At 44.5% G+C, this 16,667-nt stretch overlaps 1 protein-coding gene across 2 annotated transcripts in view; it reads right to left on the bottom strand.

Annotated features, from left to right (window-relative positions):
• USP48 (ubiquitin specific peptidase 48) overlaps positions 1-16,667 on the bottom strand; it is a 782,973-nt gene that overhangs the window by 120,855 nt on the left and 645,451 nt on the right. For both annotated transcript variants that reach the window (XM_085608904.1, XM_085608905.1), the window contains exon 22: positions 11,737-11,841. In XM_085608904.1, the coding sequence (XP_085465030.1) occupies positions 11,737-11,841 (105 nt within the window). The remainder of the gene's footprint in view (positions 1-11,736; positions 11,842-16,667) is intronic.

Here is a 16,667-nt window from a genome sequence, read left to right as displayed (position 1 = left end):
TGAAATTACATACTGAGTTTGATCAAAGCTATAGTATTGATCAAAACACAGAGCAGGCTTTGGGGGGCGCTTATGTTAGCATGCCGATTAATGGAGGGTGTGTTCACATCTAGTGCTGTGTTGTATACAGTGGTGGCCAGCACGGATCCGAGGTAAGGGCCGGGGGCAGGGGCGGGTGGGGAGGATGCGGGGGAAACATATATTAAAAAATAAAATAAAAAACGTACCTTCTCAACGCATTTCTCCTCCGTAGTCCTCCCTCGCTGGCCTGAACAGGAAGCACACCCAGGCTTCCAGTCAGCCAATCAAAACGCTGCCTTAGCAGCGTTGTGATTGGTCTGAGTTCCGTGTTTCGTAACTCAGACGCTGACTGGGAGCCTGGGCATGTTCACGCAGGCTGTAATGCAGCCTGCATGGAGAATATGCGAAGTGCGCTAGATTGTTTGGCCGGCTCAAGAGGACCGACCAAGCAGTCATGTTGCACTTGGGAGGGTGCTACCACTCCTCCCCTGCCCCCTCACGCAAAGCTGCAGGTGTAGGAGAAAGTAAAATTATAACGCAAATTATCATTTTATTTTCCCTTTATTTCACTGCTAAAAAGCAGTGAGGTGACGCTCCTCCACCTTAGCAGAGGAGCTGCTATTGGTTGTATATGATTAGTTTGTGACTACAGCTGGTACAGCAGTGCCATGTGTTTATTGGAATTTTTGGGCAGTCAAGTTTGGGGCAATTTGTGCAATTACCTGAGCAGTGACTGAACTGGTCGTCACGCGAAAATATTCTTTTCGGTAAGTTTGTCTCCCACAACCCTACTTATGGGAGACAAGGCCAGAGACTTAATGTTTAGTGGTCGACAGATATTTAGCCTGCTATTCAAAATCTATGCTATTATGAGCCCAGAGACATATACAGTGACACACCTTTTATATAAAAGTCAGTTTGCGGGTTTGGGGAGCTGGAATCGGATTCTGCGTAACACCAAGAGCTTCTTGTTAGATTCACACAAGCTAAAATCCACCATACCACGGGATGCACTATCATCAAGGGTGAGTGGACCTACATTGCAGAACTGAGACATAAATCTTTGCGGGCCACAAATTTTAAAAGAATGACCTTCCTGTCTAGGGTTTAGGCCTACTACACCCCCTCCAGATTGCACAAGATGCTCACTGCTGTTCTAGGCCAATGCTTTTGCTGCCATCTAGATGGGGAAGGAGATTGGCCCTGCATTTGTTTTTACATGTCCAGTTTTTCATGATTTTTGGCAGACAGTATTCTGGGAGCTTACGAATATCACACACTTTCCAATGTCACCGGAAACAACACTTGCTCTATTTGGCTCCTCTTTCGCTGTACGGAAAGCAAACTGTGTCTAGGATTTATTGGCATTGCAGTGACCAGCAGCCTAATACTGCAGAAGTGGGGAACAGCAGAGATTCCTTCCCTGGACCACTGGCAGGATAACATGCAAAGAACTAAAGTGTTCAAGAAAGCTTATGCCAGACGGATGGGGTGCTCCTCGAGGTTCTCTGCAGTTTCGGCTAATGTGACAGGTGCATAATTCTCAGACTGGGCAAGATTGACGCCTGATATAGGTGTGAAGGGGCAGACGTAAACATCGCTAGCTAAGCATCCTACATCCTGTGGTTAAGTTGGTTGCCCCTTATTTAGACGTAGGCTCAACCCGCCCCCCGCCCAGAGTGCTCAGCAGTAGGAAGGCTTCTCTCTTTATGCTTTGTACTATGTCAATGCACTTTACTATCTGCACTCAGCACTTTTTCTGATAGCCCTACAAGGGAAAACCTGAAAAACGTCAGTCTCAATGCTGCACAATATGAACTGGCCATATGGGCTGCACTCAACACTTTTTCTGCTTGCACTTTACATTGACTCTATTAAATATTTTGCCACATATCTGTGTTTTACTATGAATGTATATGACAGCATACGTAATTTTTATGGGTTGCTTAATAAAAACATTTTTTTTAAAGTATTTGTGTTTAACATCCATATACAGAGACGGACTTGATGCCACTTACTCACAGAAGTTTACACAGGGACATTCGGAACATTTGGCACGAGTTCATAGACTTTCTTAAACAGGATACGGAGATAATCTAACATGTCATTCCCTCTGTTTCATTACATGTACCGTGTAGGTGCGTGTAGCGTAATCTCAGGGACGTGTCCTCAAGAGGGAGTGTATTTCTGGCCAGTCTCAGCACCGCAAACCTGTTCTGCTTTGGTATTTTAGGTTCTATTTGTGGTTATTGAAAATGCAATAAAAACGCAGATAGGCGTATTCAGCAAAGGGTCAGGAAAACAGGGCTGGAGATGTTCTGAGTACTACAGAATCCACTTGCATGTTCCTACTCCTTCTACCGCTTTATTGTTTATGAATGCAAAACCACATAACCTGAGTTTACAAAGTCCAGTCACCTACCGACTAGCAAGGAATTGCTATAAAAATTCTCCATCTGGCCTACAGGGGAACGCGCAAGGTGAGGAATCTGCGTTAGAAGTTTCTAACTGAAACTATTTCTGCTATGCATGGGAACCCTAATCATCTGCTCTTGCTTTCAACAGCTATTCTGGGGTAGGGGAGTTATGGGAAGCCATACACACGATGTATTCACTTGCATCAGCCACATGCCACCTCCCCCATCATCCTCTGGCATCCCTCACCTCCCGCACCCATAATTAAGGGAAGGGTACCTAGCATCCTGCCTGGAACTTGTATCAGTACATGCAGTGCCCTTCACTTTGCTATCCTGATCTGCAAAACAGTGGGTGTTCATCATGAACCTGTTTGTAATGAGGATGTGGTGTATCGGCCAGAGCTGCAGGCTTTGGAACTGAGGAACCAGGTTCGAGTCTCGGTGCCGGCCCAACATACTGCGATTCTTGGCAAATCACTAAATCTCTCAAGACTAAAAAACAAAAAGGAACGTGCCCTTGTGTAAAGTCGCTGGTGCTCATGTAAAGCTCTCCAACACCTTCAAGTCACGTTTAGGCATTATAGAACTGAAAAATGTTAAAAAAAAAAATGGTAGATGCCTTTAGATGTCTTTCTTTTATTTTTTGCTGTTTTATATAGCATCAACTCAACCCAAGAGCATTGGAGTGCTCAAAAGCATCAGTTACATTACACAAGGACAATTTTTTTTTGTTGGGACTGGGTGGAAAAATTGATTTGCCTAGAATCTCAGGATTTTGAGATGATGCCAGGACTCAAACTTGTTCCCCAGATCCAAAGTCGGTAGCTCTGCCCGCATTGCAACATCCTCTCCTTAAATGTTTTCAGAGTTAATTTTAATATAGCCCATGAACTAACCCGATTTACTTCTGAAATCCACGTATGGGGATTCCATGAATATCTACTTTCCATATTTGGTAGAACATATCATGGCCCTTACAGTATTCCATTTGTTAAGGCATGAGTATCCAAAATGGATTCAGTGGCATTGAATGGGTTACACGGGCTCTAATGAAAAAAAGATAAATGGCCCCCCTCATGGCACAGGCCCCCCTCATGGCACAAGCCCCCCTGCACAGGCAGCCCAATTTCAACCCCAGACCTCTGGTGAGAGGGCAAGGCAGTTGAGAGATGTTTATCTTTTTACCTTTGAAATCCTAGCTGAGTGGAGTTGTAGAGCATGGTCCTCATCTATCTGAGTTGTTAGTACTAAGTATACTGAAACAAAACAAAAAAGGGAACTTCAAAAGCTTTATTTATATTAATCAGTATTTGTAGCCTTGTACAGGGCATCTTTACCGAAACAATTGAGCTCATTAACACAATTTTGTCAGTCACTGATCCAGAATGCACATGCCGCAGCCCACTAAAGAGTTGAGTATTTATCACAAACTGTCCTTAAGAAGAGCATAATAATGTAACATACATGGAAAACATCCACTGTTTTCCCCGAATTCATTTTTCAGAGAGGTGAATGATAAATGCATTTTTACCTCTTATTCACATTACTGCTTTCGTGACAGATTGCAGTCAGGTGCTATCCCTCACACTAGGACTGCGTGCGAGGAGAGACCAGGTGCCAATGAACCTCTTTTTTCCCTACCTCTCTGGTGCGCAATGCCATTACTAGTGCTGGGCACGAAGAGGGAAAAAAGCAAGGCACAGAAAATAGTCAATCACTGCATGGCTTTATGATAAACCCATGCAGTGATTGGCCATGGTATCTTAACCTGAGCCTCATGTGCAGGCCTAGAGGCCTATCAGTCGCTGCTCTCTTGCTGTTTATGAAAACAGTGCCAGGATTGGCCGGAACAGGCAGACTCTAGTGCTCCTTAGGAGACCATGGGGCTGCTGCAGTGATACACCCCCACCCCCTGCTCGCTAATTGCTGCAGGTAGGGAGAGGCCTCAAGTGTGCATGATGGCCTTGCCCAAAAAATGCACTCCTCCAACCCGACATGCGCACTTCACATAAAAAGTGTGTGTGTGTGTGACCGAGTTGATCCTGCTTGCTGTCAATGAAGCCTCACCTCCGCCATTACTCATAGACAGGAAGTTAAAGCACCTGCAAACTGGCCCATGTGGCTGAAATTAAACCACTGTCGCGGCTGGGGGGGAAAAAAAAACAAAACTTTTTTCCTCAACATTTTATACGGGCCAAAAGGGGGGCAAAAGAATACTGGGGTGCAATGGAGGAACTGCCCCTCCCATGTAATAAACTTACCAACCCCTTTAGGAGCATGAGGTTTTGTTTGTTCAACCTTCAGCTCAACCCTGGTTAGCTGTGACTGAGCAGTCAGGCTTACAAAAAGGAACAAGGATAAAGCATTTTAACAGCACCAAAATAATTGAAGAAGAAATAATTGAAACACTCAAGAAATCGGACACCAATATATAAAAAAAGAGCAGATTTTCTATGGTTTTAGACACCAAAAACAAAAAAAAGACGTACCGGAGAACTCTGATTATACAGAATTTACAAGGTACAGTATCAATGCACTTTTTATTTAAGCATGCATTGGCGAATTTAACAAATTCGACAGAAACCTTCTGAGGAAAAACTTTGGCTAGTTGTATTGCGTTCACTTAGAGTAACTTTGGGTGACCAACTCAGGGAGGGAGCCAGTCAGGTGGACCAGCAGGGCCCTCAGAAACAGTTTCCAAAAGGTAAAAGGCAATCTTAAGACAGTTCCAGTCTTTGTACTTCCTTGCCATAGACTCCTATGGAAGTGGTCCTGATGGGAGTGGACGTCTGGCTACTTGTAGGTCGAGGGCTTGGTGAGGTGGTCTTCCTGCTAGAGAGAGGTAACAACTCTCTTTTCACAGGCTTTTATTTTGTTCTTTCCTGGGAGTCGTTCCCACATCTTCCCAGTAGAGCAGAAAGCTGCCTTGTGGTGCTAGCATGTGCTACCGTGAGGGGCACAGGAGACTTTAGGCAACTAAGTGGCAACTTTCAAAGTTGCACTCTGAAACAAGTTACATCAATTTCAACTTGAATGTCATATTGGGCTTAATGTAATGAGTTGTTTGATAACTTGGAGATTCAACTTTGGTCACCCCAATCAGGAGTTAGCACAGTTGAGTGGTCAGCGTGTAATCCTGAAGTCGTCAATAGGGCTACTAAGTCCTTCTACAGTTATTTTGTGTTTTTACTGCCAGAACAGGTTAAATATGTTATACCCTGCCTTAGGTCCTGATAGGTCTGCCATAGGGGTGGCTTATACATATATAATAAAAAGGGAAGTTTGGGCTTTGGCATGCTTTTAAATAGCAAAGCTGGGCACGCAGTTTAAACCTGCTCTTCCAGTCTGCAGTGGCAGACTGGGAGCCAGGTTTTACTTTAGTCACACCCAAGGTGGCACAACTAGCACTGCATTCGTGGGTAAGCCTTCTAACTTACCTAAGTAGTATATACTAGGGGCTTACAAGTAAGTAAGATTATGCCAATTGGCTGTAAGCCAATTCAACATACAGACTTTAAGGTTGCGGAACATGCACGGAGGTGTGGGTTAGCAGTACTCCGTGCACTCTGAGTAAAAAAATCAAGCATTTGCAATGCAATCGTTCTCGCCTTTGTGACCTTATATGTATTTAGCTATGCAGCACTTTAGCCTGGGTCCTGAAACATCTACTGTTCTTTAACATGTAGGGAAAGTAGGCACCAAACTGCGTGACATGGCAGGTATGGGAACACATGGAGAGAAACATTGCCTTTCATCTGGAAATGGTATAGTCCAAAGCTCTGTTTTTAATATAAAATCAGAGCCTTCGTGGTCATATTACTGAAAATACAAGATTTGAAAAAAAGATTATTGTCTGCGGGTGCTCGTGGAAGACAATTTCTATGGACTGGAATCTAGAGAATGCTAAAATGATTCTGGTATTTTACTGACCTCTGGTGGTCGTTTTCTATCAAGAAAGTTAAATAGAGGTAGTTGCCAGAAAAATAAAAAAGGGTCCCTCAGCAGAAAGCAATTCTGGTATTTTACTGACCACTACTGGTCGTTTTCTATCAAGACAGTTAAATAGAGGCAGTTGAACAGAATAAAAAGTCCCTAAGCGGAAGCAGACAAGTCCTGGGGCTGATCTCCAGAGCCCACAAAGTACATATACATATAAGTATATACTAAAGTATATACAAAGAGGTCTTGAATGCTCGACCGAAAAATAGCAGCTTCAGTTCAAAATTTCTGGGGTGACCATTGTAAGAGCCATTCCACAGCAAGATCACCAACATCTACAACAATTTCAACATCTAACCCGCCACCATTGACTCCGACAACCTCACCAACTAGCAAACTCCAGCAAAACCATCACCACCCAGTCACCGCTCCCCATCCTGACCACCTCTACAACCTCTCAAAGAACCCAATCAGCATGCAACTCACCAGCATCCTTAACACCTCCATCTCCACTGCAACCTTCCCAGACAGATGGAAATAGGCAGACATCAGACCCCTCCTACAGAAAGCCTCCGCTGACCCCAACAACCTCAAAAATTAACGTCCAATCTCCCAGCTCCTCTAACCAGCCAAAGTTAGTGAGAAAGCCATCAACCAGCAGCTCACAAAATTCCTGGAACAAAATCATCTACTGGATGCCTCTCAATCAGGATTCCAAGCCAACCGCAGCACTGAAACCATGCTGATTGCTTCCACAGACGACATCAGAACACTGCTCGACACTGGAAAAACCGTGACCCTGAACCTCCTCTACCTCTCTGTGGCATTCGAAACAGTCTCCCACAACATCCTCATCAACAGACCCCACAACATAGGTATACAGAAGGACGCCCTCAAGTGGATCGCCTACTTCCTCACAGGATGCACACAGAGCATCAGACTGCCTCTCTTCACCTCCCCACCCAAAGACGACACAAGCGGCGTACCACAAGGATCATTCCTCAGCCCCACCCTGTTCAACATATACATGACCCCCCCTCACAGACATCGCTAGATCCCACGGACTCAACATAATCTCCTACACAGATGACACTCAACTGATCCTCTCGCTCACCGAGGACCCCTCCAACGCCAAAATCAACTTCTGCAACACCATGACCCACACAGCCGAATGGATGAGAGACAACTGCCTCCAGCTCAACTTCGACAAACCTGAAGTACTGATCTTTGGGACACGGTGTCAAAGGCTACGCCGAGGTCCAGCAAGAGCATTGCTGTAGTGTCTCCTCTGTCAAAAACCTGATGGATGGATTCAGAGGCAAGCAGTAGTGCTGACTCTGTACTATATCGGGGGCAAAAGCCAGATTGGGTCTTATGAAGAAGATCCCTTGCTTCAATAAAGGAGGAGAGCTGTTGGTTCATGTATTTTTCCGCCACCTTAGAAAGAAAGGGGAGCAATGAGATGGGGCTAAAGTTCTACGGCTTGGTGGGATCAAGTAGTGGCTTCTTCAGCAGAGGGATTATGGTGGCATGTTTATACGATTGAGGGACCTGGCCCTCCTTGAAAGAGCACTTAAGAAGTCTGCATAGCTCCGGAGCTATGAGGGTCAAACATCGCTCACAAATGGCGAGTAAAGGGGCGGAAGGGGCCCGATTTCACAGATGTCAATATCGGGAGAAGTTCCTCTGTTGTTTGTGGCAGATCTGAGACTCAAGAGTGCATCACTATTCATTGAAGATTCAAAGCAGACCTTCAGACTGAGAGCATGTCTGACAGCCTCTGGAAAAGTTGCATAGATGAAAGCAACTTTGTCAGAGAAATATTGGGCCAAGACACTGCAGCGATCCTCACATGGCAGGCTGCCTTTGAGATGCAATCAAATGAGTAGAGAGATTTTATTATTGAGAATAGTTCCCACAAGGAATTCTGTGACATTTCTAATTGGCTTGCATATAAGTCACGTCGCAAAGTCCTGATATGTCTTTGGTAATCCTTCAGGGAAGCACAATAATTGGCTAAAGTTTTTGCCCCAGATGCAGTCTAGACACTTGCAGGTTTTTTTCCTGACAGCTAGCCCCTCATTGAACCATTCTGCCTAAGGCTTCAGTCTTCAAATGGTATGATCAAAAACAGGTGCAATTTGATCCAGTGCACCCTAAATCCACTCTATCACTTGGGAGCTAGCTGTATCAATTCAGCGCTGCAGAATAGGGCGTCTACCCTCCAAAACCTGAGTAAAAGCCGTGGAGGCCACCTTAGCCCATTTACGAGTTTTGGTCATCTAAACAGAGATGGAAAAAGGCAGTGATACACATGCAAGAATCTGAAAAGTTACCCTAAAGTGATCAGACCATAAGAGTGAGATTCGGTGGAGGGGAGGTGGAATTTTCACCACTACATTTTTTAAGTTGGAAAAGATGAGGTCCAAAAATATAACCCGTCCTATGAGGTGGGGCAGAGACTCGTTGTATTTGTTGGAGAGCTTCAAGATCAGCAACCAGAGCGGCTGCTGCACGGCATTCAGCGTCCTCGACATGGAGGTTAAGATCTCCCACCACTGAAACGTTTGAGTATCTAAGGAAGTAGGCCACAAAAATGTCCACTAAAGAAGCAATGAAGTTTAAGGGTGACCCCGGAGAGTTGTAGATTAAGAATCTTGTTAAAGTGAGATTGCTTGACAGTGCAAAGGAGATGGAAGTAGCCTCACTACCTGCGATTGCAATCTCCAGAAACATGCAGCTGATAGACAGTTTACAAAAAATTGCAATCCCAATGCCCCCCTCCGCGCCCCCCCACTCTTCCGAGACCTGATGAGCCTAACAATGGCAAATCCCTGAGGAATGTCCATAAGAATGTCGGGAGCTGAGTCTTCTGATAGCCATGTTTATGGTGAGCAGTCCATGAGGAAGTCATAAATCTGGAGTTTGTAGCCTTCAAACCATTAGCGACAGAGAACTCCAGGAGTATCCACCACCAACTTCCCTCGTCACGTTCAGTATCACAAACCTGGAGACTTTACCTAAGACAGTAAAGAAGGGGACAGTGTAGACAGTGCTTCGAAGTTGAGAGCGGACCTCCCGCACAGGAAGAGCACTGGAGGGGCCCTTACAGGAGGAAGATACAACTCAGTTGAAGGGGTCCAAAGACATCCACTGCTTCATCTGGGAAAGACCTGCACAGCTCTGTGAGGGTCAGGCCAAGGGATTCCAAGGTGACCCTGTATTAGGACTGAAAATTGTTACCCTCGTGGATGGGACGGACTGAAGAACTCGTGACATACATTCAATGTAGAACTAAAATGCTGAGGATCTACTAGGGTCTAAAGAAGATCGGACTGAAATTCATGGTTCCAGTCAAGAAAAACTGAGAATACTGGAGGGGAAACAAATCAACCAAGAGGCTTGCATACAGCACTAAGTACTCACCAAGACCACAAGGGGTGAACACCTAGCTTTTCTGAGTGGTGGGATTTGCGCGTGGGTCAGAAGAAGAATCCAAGATGCAATATCCATGGAGTTGTGAGCACTGAATCGCCACTGTAGACTCGAACTGACAGTGGTGCTGCATCTGCTTAACTTGTACTGGATCTGTTGGTATTGATCGTATAGCAGAATTGGGGCAGGATGAGTGCTCCTCATGCTCTGTGGGCTTCAGAGCATAACACATTGATCCTCTTGGCCCACTGATGAATGCAGGCAAATGCTGTAACATTGACAATAAGGACTATGTTACTTACCTTGTAAGCATCTATTTGTCGCATGTAGTGCTGTAGATTCACATGCTGGGCACACTCCTGCCATCTAGTGTTGGGTTCAGACGCTTACAACTGCTTCTTGTTTTAAGCAGACTTTTGAGTCATGAGATCCAGTGACGACCCATCTTTGAGGTAATGTGCATAGTCATCGACTCAATCTTGAGATTATTTTTTGCACACCGGGTACAGGTATAGTGGAGCTAGAAATGATCTATATTGTTGGACATGCAGTATGAATGTAACATGTGCATATTATCTGGAACAACCAATAATGTCCGGGGAGGTGGGTGGGTCCATGTGAATCTACAGCACTAACTGTGGAGAATATATGCTTACAATGTAAGTAACAATCTATTTGTAGCAATGTGTAGCTGTTGATACACATCAGCCCTCGAAAAATCCACTCGCAATTGCGAGTGAGATTTTATCTGGTCGAGCTATTTTTAGCACTTACTCTTCTCTGCAGGCCAGTAAACTTAAGCTGGAAGAAACACGTGTTCAGTTCATTCAGAAAGTGAATGAGCAATTAAGACACCTTTAAATCTTGTTTTTATCTTGACATGTGCAGATTGCTCAAGGACAGAGGCCAAAAGTCAGTTCGTCTTTTTATTAATTGTTGCTGATCTGTTCCTGGAAAATGGTGTTAGTTTTTCTTTCTTTTAGTACAGTTAATGCTTTTTGTAAGACATTGAGGAAGCAGAACAGCAGAGGGAATGGATCAGAGAGAAAAGAGAGATGGACAAATGCCTAAAAGAACCAGGCAGAACTGATGATCTGGTAAGAACTAAACTCTCTAGTAAGAAATTGGGAATAGCGTGTTCCTTCAAATAGCAATTTAAAAATGCAGAGCGAAGACAGCTCCCACAAAGAGCAATCAAACATCCACTGAAAAGACACCATATTGCTTCACTACTAATCCCCTCTTCCCAGTTTATAGACAAGCATGCTCTAGTGTTAGATTAGGGACCAGGCAATGGGTTGCACCTGCTTCATCATGCGCATACACCTTGTCTCACTACACTGTTATAAATGTTTCCAAAATTCCCATCAATGCCTCCAAACTCTTTCTCAATTCCAGTATGTTTTGATGCCTATGTACACATACTCATTTATAACCAGTTTACATATTGAATGTGTCGGGTTTTCTATAATGCCCAAATGATATGCAAAATAAAGAGTTTCTCCTCTCCTGATACACCAATGATTAAGGTGGGTTTAGTGGAAGTATAGGAAAGTGCAACAAACACGTCAGAAACAGGAAAACAGCCTTTTGGGTACATCCCCAGTAACTGTGAGCCCTACAAAGCATGGGTTCCATTTTTTGGTATTGCAGTAAACTTCTCACTGCAGCGGTGGCCAAATTACTTTTAATCTCTGTCCTTTCTTCTGTCTTAATCCAGGGTGATGCGTTTAATGTTAAATGTCTCAACAATGTAGGTAGGTCAAATCTTTTGTTAAAAGAGCCATACAATAGTTTTCACAACTTGTAAAGTCAATCCACTGTCGGCAACTTTAATTAAAACAAAAAACAAGGGAGCAAAAAAGTGATGTAAAAGTATGATAATAAAAATCTACAAGTGGAAAGGGGAAAAGATTTTTCTTACTTGATTAAAGTCAGGGTCCATTTCACCTTCTGGTGGCACATCCTCTCTTTCATCTTCTGCTTCTGAGCTGCTTACATTCAGTTCAGGGGCTGCTTCTTTCATCACCTGAAATAATACACAACGTAAAAGCAGTGTGTTCACCTGCAAGTGCATCTCGGACTACACAGCAATAGATGACATACAACAGGCCTTAACTGTTTTTAATCAACACTGCAACTCCATTTAAATTGCAATGACCACAAAATTACCACAATCACACTGAGTTTCAATCACTGTCATGGCAAACAAATCATACCCTATAAAACGCCGACTATTACCAAACCCAAAGCATCAACAAGCGTTGGCAAATCTAATAGGTCTCACTTGTATGACTATTGGCTCTTGAAAGGAATCTCTGAGTGCAGAAGTGATGTCTACAAGGTAAGCACCGTTCCAAGAGAAATACTACAAGATAGCTTATGTTTAAAAGAAGGGCACATTAATTATTGGGAGAAACACTACTTTTTAATCCATTTTAGAATATACTTTATTACATGGACTCAAAAAAGGAAAATGTTACTTAGCTTGTAAGCATCTGTTTTTAGTGTGTAATGCTGTAGATTCACATATTATGCATACTCCTGCTATCTATTGTTGGGCTCAGTCATTTCAAAGTTGTTTTTCTTGTACAAAGTCTTTCGAATCACAAGGCAAATAGTAACTCATCCATTAGCTGGCGATGTTATTTGGCACCGAATCCATGTTACACTGTTTTCTGCACAGCAGGTGAGAGAAGCATGAGTGTGGTGCACATGTGTGGAGTGCGGAACGACCTCACACACTACATCAGAGCCTCATCCTCTCTTCTTGAATTCTCCAAGACACTGAAGACGAGGCTTTTCAATTAACTAACCTACCATAGGCAGGGCTAGGATGATAGTGTGCTTATACATACACAGAACATAACATATTGTGAAAGGAGGTAAAAAATTAAAGAGAAGAGTCTGTGATCAGATCCACATACTTCCAGGATCGGCACATGGGACTTAACCGCACTAGACGCTATGTGGCTTAGTGGATAAGTAACAGTTTCGGTTCGTAGCATGTGCTTCCATAGACACACATGCTCTGAATAAACTTCACAGCAGCACCCTTCTATGAGCGGTGGCTTGCGTGCAGATGATAAAGATGTCTGAAATAAGGTCCTTACCACTATGTGGCCAACCGCAGCCTGACATCTAGCAAGGACGTCCACACAGTGTTTGGTGGACGAATGTGGCTTTGACCAAATGGCTGCTTTACATAGATAAACCTGGGGAATATTCTGAAGAAAGGTCATAGTTACTGTCTTATTCCAGGTAGGGTGTGCCCTGGGTGTAAGAGGGAGGACTCTTTGCCCTTGGATAGCAGATCTGAAGGCACTTAACTATCCATCTAGCAATACCTGCTTTAGATATAGCTTGACCCTTGTGAGGCTTTGAGAACGCTACAAAGATTTGGCTCAAATGAGCTTAGTCATGGCAATGTAATACATGTCAGAGCGTTTAAAGTCTAGAGTGTGTAAGGCTCTCTCTGGTACAGAGGGTGGTTGGGGTAAGAAGACCGGCATTTCAATTGGGTTGAGGAGGAAATGGAAAACTTACGGTTGGTACTCAATACTACCCTGTCCTCATAAACCTAAATGCTTGTAATGAGAATGCTTGCGAATCAAGAATGTGTCTGAGATCAATTACAGCAATAATAAAAGACACTTTTCAGGAAATGTACTGAACAGAGCAAGAGTGGAGGGGTTGGGAAGGCGACCCACAAGTCTAGCGAGGACTACGTTGATGTTCCACACTGAGGTTAGCGGAATGACCCTTTGGAGATCCTCCATGAAAGCCTTCACCACTGGTATGCAAAATAGGCAGGAGCGTTCCCCTTTGCATGCAAGTTGATATGGCTAAATGAAACCGTATAAAAGTATAGGCTAAGACGCACTCCTGGAGATGGAGTAAATATAGTATGCTACACCGGACAGCATGTTTTAGGGGGCCTACGGGACACATGGACTACACGTTTGAGCGGTCGCAAACAGAGAATAGGGCTGTTTGCGACCGTTAAGGAATCATTTGGCATGTACTAACCCTAAGTCGGTAACCTATTACTGACTCGCAAAATAGGGTTTGCGAATCAGTGTTAGGAAGGGGTGTTTCAATGGCGTCCCTTACTAATAGCGAGTCGCAGGGCAATGTATGAATGTTTTGCGACCGGAATGCGGATGCAAAAAATTCATATTTTATCAATCCAGTAAAGGAGGTGGTAACCCATTCGCAAACGGGAAGGGGTCCCCAAATGTACCCTTGTGCTGGAAGTATGCGAGGAGGACTTGTGGATGTAGTTCCCATTCGTGGACTTATTGGTGCGTCCCGCAGAACAAGTCTGCAAGGTTTTTGTCCAACCCAAGAAGGTAATCCACTATGAGGTGAATGCAGCGATGGAGTGCCCATTGCCAAATGGTCTGAGCTATCAATGAGTGAGTGCATCCCTGCTTTTGTAGGTAGTACACGGCGATCATGCTGTCCATTTCTACTAGTACCACTTTGCCTCAAATGAGTGTAAGCACGGCTTTGAAGGAGAGAGGACCTGCAAGGAGCTCGATGTAATAGATGTAGTGTCCTTGTTTATGCTGGGCCTACACTCTGGACAGATTGAAATGTGCTCCCCAGCCTGCTTGAGAGGCATCTATGGTAATGGTAACTTGCGGGATGGGATCTAGAAAAGGCCTGCCCTGCAACAGGTTGTTGCTGTTCCACCACTGCTGACAGCAATGTACGCTAGCCTTTACCCACTATAGATCGTCCATTAGACCCTCAGCTTGTGACCATTGTGAAGAAAGGCACAGATTTAATGGAAGAATTTGGATCCAGACTTTGGGCGCTATGGCGATGAATGACGCCACCATGCTGCGAAGGCGCATAACAGTTCTGAAGGTGAATTAATTAATGATTTGGCTGAGAAAAAGGTACTAGCTGCTGAAAGGCAGAAATGCTTTACAGGCTGTGATAGGCTTACTGGTGATTGCATTTAGTGATGACTCTAGAAGGAATATGCTACTTACCAGTATGCATCTTTTCTTGGCATGTAGAGCTGCAGAGTTGTACACTTAGCATAGATCGCCATCTGGTGTTGGGCCCGGATGTTTGCAGTTTGTTTTTCTTCTTGGACAGTCTTTGGAAGTCACGAGTTTGGTGACTCCTCCTTCGGTCCGTACTGCGCATGGGCTTCGGCTCCATCCTCAGATTGTTTTTCGCCAACAGGGAAATGATGGAGCTTGGTAATCACAGTGAGAAACCCATGTGTGTAGTATCTAAATAAGATGTACTGGAACGGATACAGGTAGCCGGGGAGGCGGGTGGGCGTGTACAACTCTGCAGCTCTACATGCCAAGAACAGATGCATTCTGGTAAGTAGCATATTCCGTTCGAGGCATATGAGCTGCAGATTGTACACTTAGCATAGATTATATAGCAGTACCCAACCTTAGCGGCGACCACCGGTATCCGTTGCAGTGGTTTGAAATAGTGTCTTTAGTACAGCCTGGCCCACTCTAGCTTGCTGCTTGGAATGCACATCTACACAGTAATGTTTTGTGAAGGTGTGCGGTGTAGACCATGTGGCTGCTTTGCAGATGTCATCTAAGGGTATATTCCCTAGAAAGGCCATAGAAGCCCCTAACTTTCTTGTAGAATGGGCTTTAGGCGGAACAGATAATGTTCTTTTTGCCTTTTGATAGCAAATCTGTATGCATTTTACAATCCACCTAGCTATCCCTGATTTAGAAATGGGGTTGCCTTTATGTGGTGGAGAGAAGGAGACGAACAATTGTTTAGTCTTCCTGAAGGGTTGCGTTCTTTGTATGTAGTATAGCAAGGCCCTTTTTACATCGAGTGTGTAAGGCCCTTTCTGCAACAGATTGAGGTTGCGAGAAGAAGACAGGTAATTCCACCGATTGATTGAGATGGAAGGGGGTAATGACCTTGGGCAGGAACTTCGGATTTGTGCGAAGTATGACCTTGCTGTGATGTATTTGTATGAAGGGTTCCTGTATAGTGAACGCTTGTATTTCACCAACCCTTCTAAGGGAAGTGATAGCTACGAGAAAAGCTGTTTTCCAGGTGAGAAACTGTAGCTCGCATTTATGCATTGGTTCGAAGGGCGGACCCATTAGTCGTGTAAGAACTAAATTTAGATTCCATACAGGGGAAGGTGGTGCCCTGGGAGGAATTACTCGTTTAAGGCCTTCCATGAAGGCTTTAATAGCGGGCACTCTGAAGAGTGATAAATGCTGTCTGTTTTGTAGATAAGCAGCGATCGCTGCTAGGTGTAGGCGTATGGATGAATATGCCAGGTTACACCTGTGAAGATGGAGCAGATAGCATATGATGTGCTGTATGGATGCATCTAAAGGGTTGATTGTATTGTTACGGCAGTAAATAACAAATCTTTTCCACTTTGCGGCATAACATGCTCTAGTGGTAGGACGTCTGGCTTCCATGATGATGTTCATGCAATCAGGGGGAAGGTTAAGGTATCCGAATTCTAAGATTTCAGGAGCCAGATCGCCAGGTTGAGCTGAGCTGGGTCCGGGTGCCTGATTTCTCCATGGTTCTGGGTTAGGAGGCATGGGGATAGGTGCAGTTTGTGATGTGGTACCACTGATAGTTGTAGTAGCGTGGTGTACCACGGCTGTCTGGCCCACGTCGGAGCTACCAGAATGAGTGTGAGGGAGTGCTGTTGTAGCTTCCTGACCACTAATGGAATTAGTGGGAGAGGTGGAAAGGCGTATGCAAATCTGCCTGACCAGTTCATCCATATCGCATTGCCCTTGGACAATGGGTGTGGGTATCTGGCGGCGAAGCTTGGGCATTTTTTGTTTTCGTGGGTGGCGAAGAGGTCTATCTGAGGATGCC

The sequence above is a fragment of the Triturus cristatus genome, chromosome 1_2 (genome assembly GCF_964204655.1).
Source record: "Triturus cristatus chromosome 1_2, aTriCri1.1, whole genome shotgun sequence".
Classification (NCBI taxonomy): domain Eukaryota; kingdom Metazoa; phylum Chordata; class Amphibia; order Caudata; family Salamandridae; genus Triturus; species Triturus cristatus.
The sequence above is the reverse complement of the archived record's forward strand: the minus strand, read 5'-3'. Positions and strand labels throughout refer to the sequence as shown.